Source organism: Esox lucius, chromosome 24 (genome assembly GCF_011004845.1).
Source record: "Esox lucius isolate fEsoLuc1 chromosome 24, fEsoLuc1.pri, whole genome shotgun sequence".
Classification (NCBI taxonomy): Eukaryota; Metazoa; Chordata; class Actinopteri; order Esociformes; family Esocidae; genus Esox; species Esox lucius.
Genome location: NC_047592.1, coordinates 10,773,870 through 10,784,020, shown reverse-complemented (window position 1 = coordinate 10,784,020; position 10,151 = coordinate 10,773,870). Strand labels below are relative to the sequence as shown.

Genomic DNA, 10,151 nt, shown 5'->3' with positions numbered 1-10,151 from the left:
AACTGTATTTACACTGTCATTAACAGGGTATTGTGTGTACATTGATGGCAAAAATAATGTTCAATCAATTGGGAATTCTATAAACCAATATCTGGAGAAAGTGAAGGGGTCTCATTACTTTCCAAAAGGCACCATATATAATATACACAGACATACACTTCAAAAGGGGTTTCAAGTAACCTTGGGATAAAGGAGTTGGGTCAGGATCTCAACGTTTTAGTAGTCTTTACTAATGTCAAATCCCTCAGTAGACCCTGACACTTTGTTATTATGCCCTAGACTAGAGCAACATACTGATCCCTAACAAACCAAGGGTTATCAATAATGGTTCATGTTCTTGTCATGATCAAACGCTTGTCCCAGAATCAGATCTTAATAATTAACCGTACCCATGTGAGAATAGAACTACGAAGTTACCACGTAATTATTACAAGGAAAAAAATATATTTAAAATCCTTTTTATTCATTGTTTATTTGTGTAGTTTAAACAGATGACAAGGAACTGAACCAATCCACATTCCTGAATGTCTTCCTGAAACTTGTTCACCGAAGGGGAGCACCACTTGTGTTCGATCACAATAAAATACACTGACATCTCAACTTACTGAGTCCTTAATCCCTAATACCAAAGTCTGGTAGCGGTACTAGCAAGACAGTGGGTGCTGAACTGTCAACGCTGACATGTATTTTTCCTATAACTGAAGACTAAATTTGTTCAACGAATTAGCACGGACTGTCTTTACCCAAGTATAGTTAAGTAAAAGTTATCACGTTCTAAAGAGGAATGTCAAGATCTATACATGTAAAACGGCTTCTGACTATCCGAACGCATTTGACTCAGATGATTTAAAGAATGCAAACAAATTCTAACCGTTCTGATTCATCCCAGGAAAGGATCTGTTGAGTCAGAACCATAAAACACCAGAATAATGTGCTATGTTGAAAATTCATAATTTTCATAGATACTGATTAGTTACAGATATCCATTTGATGTATAATTTGTTGCGAACACCCCCCCTCGTTTTGATGACACTAACTTCAATGGAAGCACTCAGACTAAGTATGTAGCAAACGATATACCACTGAAAGTATTCAGTTGGAGTCATCAGGGAACAGAAAATGGTCACGCTTCAACATTCATAGACCGTAATTGGGTCAATATCACATGGATAAACCACCTGTTATTCACAACCAAGTAGGGATCAAACAAAATATAAAATGATGAAAACAAATAACAAAATTCAAGGCTTCTGAAGAGAATGAAGGGTGCTCGGTTAGAGACGACAGAATTCCTTGGTGCTGGCCGTGACAGTACAGTTCTGATGTAAAACTTTCAGTTTCAGTATTGGGAGTATTCCTTGGTGGACAGTTTAGCGACGATGCGCTCCAACTGCCTCTTGGCTTCACAGTTGGGGAAGTTGCCCATCTCGTAGTACTGCGGGGCGATTTTCACCAGCCTGGGACAAGAGACAAGCACATTAGCCCAGGTGTCGGCAGTCGGGCATGTACACGCAATCTTGAGCATGAAAGCTTGTTCACACGCGCATGCAGGTCGACCGCAGGAAACTGCGGTCACACGACTCTGTAGAACCTAGCAGAAGGCAGATTTATAGGCAACTCGCACATACTGGACAGGATGGGCCGAACATCGAGGCGCTCACAGCTTACCACTCGGGTTTGATGTCGGTGCAGGTGCGGATATAGTTCTTGGTGGTCAGCACAAACTCATTGTACATCACCCACTCCGGCTTGTGGTCCAGAACGGTGGAGGGGTGCAGTTGGACCACCTGGTTGTCCTTCACGGTCAGGTAGTGGCCTGTACGCTCCAGGTGGGCCACCTGGTAGACCCACGGGCGGGGGGGGGGGGGGGGGGGGGGGGGGGGGGGGAGAAAAGATGTTAGCTACACAAGGTCACGTGGTCACACAAAATTCAGGACTAACGATTCCAACGTGTACAGGTATTCGTCCTGAACTTCTCCCAGATACAGTACTTCAACCTACATTGTCCAGGCACAGTCCATGTTTCCTCAGGCTGTGTGTTGTTTTTGTTCGCTGATCTAACAGATATTACCATTTAGGATGTCTGCAGCTGAATCTGACTGTTAGGGTCAAAGTAGACCAGGTATAAGAAACGCAGTCCATGACAGGTCGTAGGCACTTCATCCTTTTAATTAATGCAACCTGGAAAACCAGGTTGTGTTGAACTTAGTCATTATCTGAACTAATCTATTAGCTAAGTACCTTGTTGTGGTTCCTAGCTGGGAGGAAATCCTGTAGTAATTCATTCCAGGAACAGGACTGACAACCACTGAACTACACTGGCCACAAGCTATGTAATGCCCCCCATCATGTACATTAAACCCAATTCATTACACAGAAAAAATGCTTAATTAAGAGGGGAGTGAGTTTTGGGGGTTTATTCATGGTTTTTTAATATGCAGAAAACGGCTGTTGCGATTAAATGGGGCAATCCGTCTCAATAAAGACCTCTCCAAATAAAGACGTGCGCTTAAGCGCCTCTAGACTGCAACATGAGCCACAAATGTCTTTGTTATAAAGGTTAATGTTGACAAATATTTATATATTAACACTGTAATTTAACTTGTCAGGTTGCTTGTTTTCAGGATTCGCCTGAAAATTATTTTCAATAAAATGTCATTTATTTTCCCTGAGCGGGCAACAAATTGATTTCTTACTGTGTGTTTAACTGTTACCACCTGTGCATGCATAGAGGGTCTCAGAAGTATTCACCCCCTCATAGACTTTTGCAAATTTCATTTGTTAAAAACATATTTTTTTAGGAGTCCATAATCTTCAACTGTTAAATACAAATCTACAAATGTATTATAAATACAAAGCAAAAACCAATCTACTGCATAAGTACTCAACACAACAATGGATTAAATCAATTCTGATTTAATTTCACACAAAATGTGGACAAGTCCAAGGGGGTGAATACTTTTGAGAGGCACTATAGATGGGAGGTTATCTTTAACACAATTGTGATGTGCTGGGTTAAGTAAAACAAAGAATATAATTAAAAACTCATAATATGGATAAATCAAGCGCTTTGGGGGAAAAGCTCAGTGGCACAAAATATTCAGAGAAATGGCCTAAATGAAGTACTGTAGCACTTGGACACATCCCTCATCCTCATTCCCTTATCTAATGTCTGAGCTCCAGCTGGTACAACTTCTGTGTGGAGTATCGATTGGAGTCGGTTCCAATGGTTCTGGAGTGTCTGGGCTTTGGCCATCAGCTGAACTGGGAGGGAACAGTTCTGACCTCATACAAATACTAAGGCCATAAGGCATTTGACTGCAAAAAAAAAAATCTATAACTCTCCATCTTTGACTAGAAACGGCATGTATCTAGGTAGCACAAACAATATTTTTTAAGTTCCCCACAAAAATACCCAGAATTTCTCTTCAACTGTGAGTGACGGAATCTAAAACATAAATCCAGATACAATTTGAAGTAATTAATCAGCATTTTATTGCATCACATAAGTATTTGATACATCAGAAATTCCTCCTCTGGATCATCCAGATGATCACTGGCAAACTTCAGATGGGCCTGGACATGCGCTGGCTTGAGCAGGAGGACCTCGCGTGCGCTGCAGGATTTTAATCCACGACGGTGTAGTGTGTTACTAATGGTTTTCATTGAGACTGTGGACCCAGCTCTCTTCAAGTCATTGACCAGGTCCTGCCATGTAGTTCTGGGCTGATCCCTCACTTTCCTCATGATCATTGATGCACCATGAGGTGAGATCTTGCATGGAGCCCCAGACCGAGGGAGATTGACCGTCATCTTGAACTTCTTCCATTTTCTAGTTGCGCAAACTGTTGTTGCCTTCTCACCAAGCTGCTTGCCTATTGTCCTGTAGCCCATCCCAGCCTGGTACAGGTCTACAATTTCATCCCTGATGTCCTTACACAGCTCTCTGGTCTTGGCCATTGTGGAGAGGTTGGAGTCTGTTTGATTGAGTGTGTGGACATGTGTCGTATATACAGATAACAAGTTCAAACAGGTGCAGTTAATACAGGTAATGAGTAGAGAACAGGAGGGCTTCTTAAAGAAAAACTAACAGGTCTATGAGAGACTGAATTCTTACTGGTTGGTAGGTGATCAAATACTTATGTCATGCAATAAAATACAAATTAATTATTTAAAAGTCATACAATGTGATTTTCTGGATTTTTGTTTTAGATTCTGTCTCTCACAGTTGAAGTGTACCGATGATAAAAATTACTGACCTCTACATGCTTTGTAAGTAGGAAAACCTGCAAAATCGGCAGTGTATCAAATACTTGTTCTCCCCACTGTAAAGGGGTTGGACAAAGGCTGAAATTGGGGCACAGACATTTAACCTTTAAAAGCAGGAGTAGGCACCTACTTCTTTAGAGAACAACAATATTATACTTTGATTACACTGAAACAGGAACACAATTTCATTATTAAATCTGTTCCTGGATATCCTAAACTAAATAAATCATTAGCTGACGTTAGCTTATGTCTGCTCTCCGATGCATGGTCTAGACACAAAAAGGGAATGCACATTTTAACAACAAAAGGTGGACTCAGCTAATGCATTTTGATTAATCGCGGGCAAAAAATTGCTGGGTCAAAATGCAAAGACTTATAAGATACGTATATCTGCTGAATTGAGATTTGCATTATGGATTGACAGGGAAAACGTAAACATTGCTACTGAAGGAAAAGACAGATTTGAGGGATGGCATCAGAGCAACAAGCTAAACATTTAATAGTCAAGTAATCCTCTGATGTGCCTCCAATTTGGAGAGCATGTCAAGGACATTTAAGTTGGATGGGGTTCAATTCCCACACAATGTACGAAAATGTACACACTCCCAACTGTAAGTTACTCTGGATAAAAGTGTCCGCTAAATTAAGAAAAAGTACAAAATGTTTTAATCTTTTGCCCAGAATCAGAACGCAATTACTTTTCAGGCAAATAGGGCTTTTACACAAAGTGGAAACAAATATTGGGTAAATTCCTATAATGGCAATGACAGATTGTTTAATCAACATTTTAGCTGTTACAGAAAACAAAACGTCTTATATATTCGTTTCTAGGGCACAACACAGCTAGAACTCACAAGACCAATAAAAGCTGGATGTGCGTCTTTGGAAGGAAAGCAAGTCTGCAACTCCTTATACTGTGGCAATCCTGACTTAACAACGGTGCTACCAATGACTATTTTACAGTTTTGAGCTTTGGCTACGGTACTACTTTCCCCATTTAGAACACTGACCAACCCACATAGTTATTTGCTATGTGATATCCCAGTAACCCATTGATGGGACTGGAATGGAGGCGAGCACTGACCTGCATGAAGAATCCCGTGACCAGTGCCCTGCGGATGTTGATGTAGTAGTCTCTGCTGGTGAACTCGGTGCTGCGGCGCGGCAGGTTGAAGCGGTCCATGATCCGGGAGAGCTGCTGGCGCACGTTGTCGGCCGACATCAGCGACCGGTAGTTCACAAAGTTGTCGTAGCACCACTGCGTGGACTCGTGGTCTATGAGACGAGAGAGTCGTGTTAAGTCGCGCTAAACCGGAATGAAAGTGTCGTCCTGAATTACATCACGCGCCCGGGGGAACGCCCAGCGGGGGGGGAGGGACCCTTACTCTGTTTGAAGGCGTGGTAGACGTTGAGGAGCGTCAGGTGGTCTCCGTCGATGTGGGCGAACCTCATCTTGGACTCGTCGGCTGCCTTCTTAGCCTCCGTTGGTCGAACGAAACACTGTGGGACTAAACAAGGTTGGTATGGGCCCCAACACAGCCGCCCATAGGGATGAGTTAAGCAATTCCCACAGTGAGGAACAAGGCCTCAGGTCAGAGGCCAGAGAGAGCACTTCACAGGGCACAGAGCAAGGCCGCAGTGAGTTTCGGAATAGGGGGTGAAGGGGAAGTGGGAGACAGTGATAAAAGGGGTGTCTTTTTTTCTACTTTGAGCAGGACTGCTCAAAGTAGAAGAAAAACTTGGGAAGTTTTAAAACCATATTGCGTACTTCAAAACCTAACTTCACCCGAGGGAGGGGGAAGAGTACAGGGCCACAACCCTCAAAAAAGCACATTTGTTTGGGTAAAACTGTTCGGTAAAAGGCTCCCCTACCTCTGACTCATAAGCTCCTGTTAGCAAAGTTGCGGAGGAAGACCAAGAAAAATTAAAAAGTATACTAACCACTTGATCTGACTTTAGAGGGAGGAAACTGTGGTCTGGGATCTCAGCGGAAAAGCACTCGTACATCAAACGCGGCATCAAACACCTCCCGCCCTGACACAACCCGCACCGAGCCCTCGAACGTCAAAACATCCCACACCGCGGTGCTACGCTGCTGAAAGCCGACTGTTTATCGAACCCTACACTCGGTTGCCGGGGCAATGCAGGGCCCGGTTTCTGCTGCAGACTAATGAACTCAGCAGAAAACTGGCTTCCCTGACACACCCGTTATGAATGTGCGGCGTGTCCAAACAGCTAGTTAAATTCCCTTTCCCTCCCGTTCAAAGGCATCAGATTCATCTCAATGAGCAGCATTCTGCTTTGGCAAGCCTAAAGTGCAATTACTGCCGCAGCACATTGGTGCTGCTGTGACTATAAACTCATTAATTTACTGTGGACACATTTTTCCTGCCTGACAAATATTAACTGACTGACACCAGCAGCTCCATTCGATCTCCCGCGTCCTCCGACGTCACTGTGCTCACACGGCCCCTCCCACCGCCGCCGCGCCGTGAGCAGAGACTAGTTCAGTATTTGTCCGAAGGCCCGAGATCTAAAGCACAGTTTGAGATAGCGTCGCTATCAGCTGCAGTCAAATCCCATTAATCAGCGTTGTCATTGAGATTCACAGTTTGAGATGGAGGTCTGATGTAAGCGTCCTCTGCACAGCTCTCATTGGAGCTGAGTGTAGTTATAGGGCACGACTCCGTTTTTTTTATTGATATTTTATTTTTTATGATTTTGTTTTTAATATCACAAACACCCTAGGCAGGATTTGTGCACGGGACAGCTGTTTCTCTTTTTTTTTTTTTAAATATACCCACAATTCCAAAAAAGCCATCTTGAACCCGACGGACTACCAAGAGGAAAGTGAAATTCTGAAGCTCGCACCCGACCACCTGCACATCAACCCAGCCGCCCTTCATCTAAACTATATTTTATGACCCCAAACCTGCCTTCAGCCTGGATATAACCGCTGTGGGTTATGGTGTGACTTAACCAGAGCTTCACTAGAAGGCAGGTAGACCTGTTGGAGCTCTCGGTTTCAGACAGCGTTCCTTCAGTGAGAGAGCATTGTTTTGTGTAGAATATCAGCCTCTGAACACACCGCAACAAAATGAGAGGGTAACTCTGCCATTAATGTAGATTCAATGGAAGGGCAGTTCGACTTCTTTCACACCAGTGACGTTATGCATTGAGTAGCACCCAGCGATCATGTTACTGCCTCACAACCACTGAGCAGTAAGCAACAACACATAAAGCATAGAGAGATCAATGTTCTTCCTAATGGACAAAACATTTAGAGGAGGTTTTTACGCGTTGGTAACAACTGACCGCACTACATGACCATATTAGAATCATGTTTTCACATTACATATGTACACTGTGTAGAATTCAGTGTTTCCCGGGATTCTGTCAGCGATCTCCGAAAACAAGGAAATTGAAGGGCCCAAAGTGTAGCAGTGCTAGACAGAAGGTAATGCTACTCTGACCGAGGCAGGATTCAATCTAATTTCCTGGACATCTATGCTTTTCAAATGAACCAGCTCTAGATACCATACCAACAAATCTACGGTCAATAATTGCATATCAAAGGTAGGAGGCCCCTTCATGTTAAATCTGCAAATCCAAGTACATTAAAGTGTTGGCTTTCATGAACAGTCCGGGACATAAACATATCATGCAGAGAGCCTAGCCTTTTGAGCGTTGGGACAAATAACCAAAAGGTTCAAATCCCTGAGCAAACAGGAAAATAAACTTGCTGTTGATGCCCACGCGCAAGGCACCAAACCCCAGTTGCCCCTATAAGGAGCTCTGGATAACAGCATCTGTTAAACTACAAGTCGACAAAACAGGAAAGTGTGTCGACTGTGTTTGGACTGATGGTCTTTGGATAAGATACTTTACAGAAGACGGAGGGCAAAATTGCAAAGGAACATAAAACGTTTCGCAGGAACAGTGACTCTTACGACGGGCAACACCAAAACTTTCCTCCCCGAATATTACCTGACAGCATGGCCGTGATGGACAGGATCTCGTTGGAGCAGTTGAACTCGCAGGAGGCGATCACCATCTTGGCCAGCTGGGGGTCCAGGGGGAACTCGGCCATCATGGAGCCCAGCTCCGTCAGGTCTCCGTCATCGTTCAGCGCCGCCAGGTAATTCAGTAGCTCCAGGGCCCGCATCAGGGTCTCCGGGGCTGCAGGGAGAACGGGGGACCGGGGTAAGTGCTGCCGTCTCAGATCAGCTCTCTTAAATATTTTAACGAGGCTAATCAGGATAGATCACAGTAGAAGAACGAGAGATGGGAGCAGAGAAGAAATAAACCACAGCGAGATGGGAGAAAGAAAAGCAGGGAGGAGATGAGAAACAAGCATTCTCTGTGGGCGTGATGGTGAGTTAGCCGGGACAGCAACTTTGTAATAATGGCTGGGTGGGTCATTTTTCATTGTCCATTCAACCAATTCAAAACAACTCTAATGCATTACAGAGGAACCCTTCACTTAATGCATCAACAACTGGGCTCCCGAGCGTTTGGTTAAAACATTTTCCCCCAAGATGCAATTATTGACCTTTGGCTCACGAGAACCGAGGCCTAATGACCAGTTTGCATGTTAACAGAAAATTTGTGTCACATTGCGCACGTTCATTCCTCTCAAACAAGAACAAAGAAAAGGCCTGTTTAAAAACCAACAGGTATTTCTTCATGATGAACAAATATCGATTTGGGGCATCAAACCAACTTTTATACAAAAGTGAGAGCTAGCCACATTATTTACTCCACCAATGGTTTGTGGCGGCCGCACACCATGTGGACAAAAAATAATTTTTTTGCGGTAACTGTAACATAATGAACAAGTGTGGAAACGTAAATCCATACACAACACACCTCATCAGAAAGAAACTATTGACCGCCTCAATACACGGGAATCAGATGTATTAACCAAGGGCCAAATCAATGGGACTAAAGGCTAAAGGTACATTAAACTCAGACTGGCTTGGAAATGTACCCCTCCGCAAATGTCACAAGGCAAATGAATCCCGCCCAGAGCCGGTCCTGTGTTTCTCAGGGCTTTTCCATTTGGGCCGGTGAGCCACTTCCCACCGTTGTGATTATTTAGGCGTGTTCAAAGGGAAACGTGCCGGCCGTTTCTTTGCGCACTACCCGGTAACAGGGGGGACATCAGAGTTTCTCCCTTAAGATTTAGGCCAACGTTTGATACGCAACACCACGCCAATGGGTTCTTAGATGACCCGTTCGGTGGCCACGTTGAGGTTTCGCCCTGCTGGCGGCTCAGTGGCAGCAGCCTCACTTCAGTGAACGACAATAGCCCGAACACACCTCTCGATTATTGTATATAGTTTTTTAATGTGCCCAAATAGATGATGAATGAAAACCAATGGCTGATGAGAAGCGCCGCCCGCCCATCAACGAGCGACAGGGGTTTGCAATCGTCTCGGGGAAGCGTTCCATCCCTCAAGCCGTTTGAGAAGCTGACATTTAATTCATCGGGTTGTGCGTGTTGCCTCATCGTCAGTCAGACCCATGCCTCCTAATAAAGCAGGCTCTTGGACAATACAACAGGGCCACGAGCTAAGGAACAAAACACGTTCCAATCATGTCGCCCGCCGCCCAGCTATCAGGGCAGGTCCAACTCCATGGCTACCTTTACAGAGGACCGGAGATTAGGCTGGCTGAGGCCACAGCTACACTTTAGACATCCTGGGAGTGCGGAGGTTGACACTAATGGTCGACCAATTGCCTGGGGCAAGTAGAGAAAACAGTGGGGCAGGTGAAATGCACTTAACAGACGCCCCAACACGCAAGGACAATTTTTTTCCTCGAGTACAACTTTAATTTGCGTCGACTCTAGTGCTCCATTTGTAGTCCACTTGAGCACT

General features: G+C 44.3%; 1 protein-coding gene across 2 annotated transcripts in view; it reads right to left on the bottom strand.

Moving 5' to 3' along the window:
* Positions 1-442: 442 nt before the first annotated feature.
* Positions 443-10,151, bottom strand: part of dhx15 (DEAH (Asp-Glu-Ala-His) box helicase 15) — a 33,623-nt gene continuing 23,914 nt past the window's right edge. For both annotated transcript variants that reach the window (XM_010890260.5, XM_010890259.3), the window contains exons 10-14: positions 8,257-8,448; positions 5,655-5,777; positions 5,354-5,544; positions 1,669-1,838; positions 443-1,457 (exon numbers count right to left, since the gene is read on the bottom strand). In XM_010890260.5, the coding sequence (XP_010888562.1) occupies positions 1,340-1,457; positions 1,669-1,838; positions 5,354-5,544; positions 5,655-5,777; positions 8,257-8,448 (794 nt within the window). In that variant the 3' untranslated portion in view covers positions 443-1,339. The remainder of the gene's footprint in view (positions 1,458-1,668; positions 1,839-5,353; positions 5,545-5,654; positions 5,778-8,256; positions 8,449-10,151) is intronic.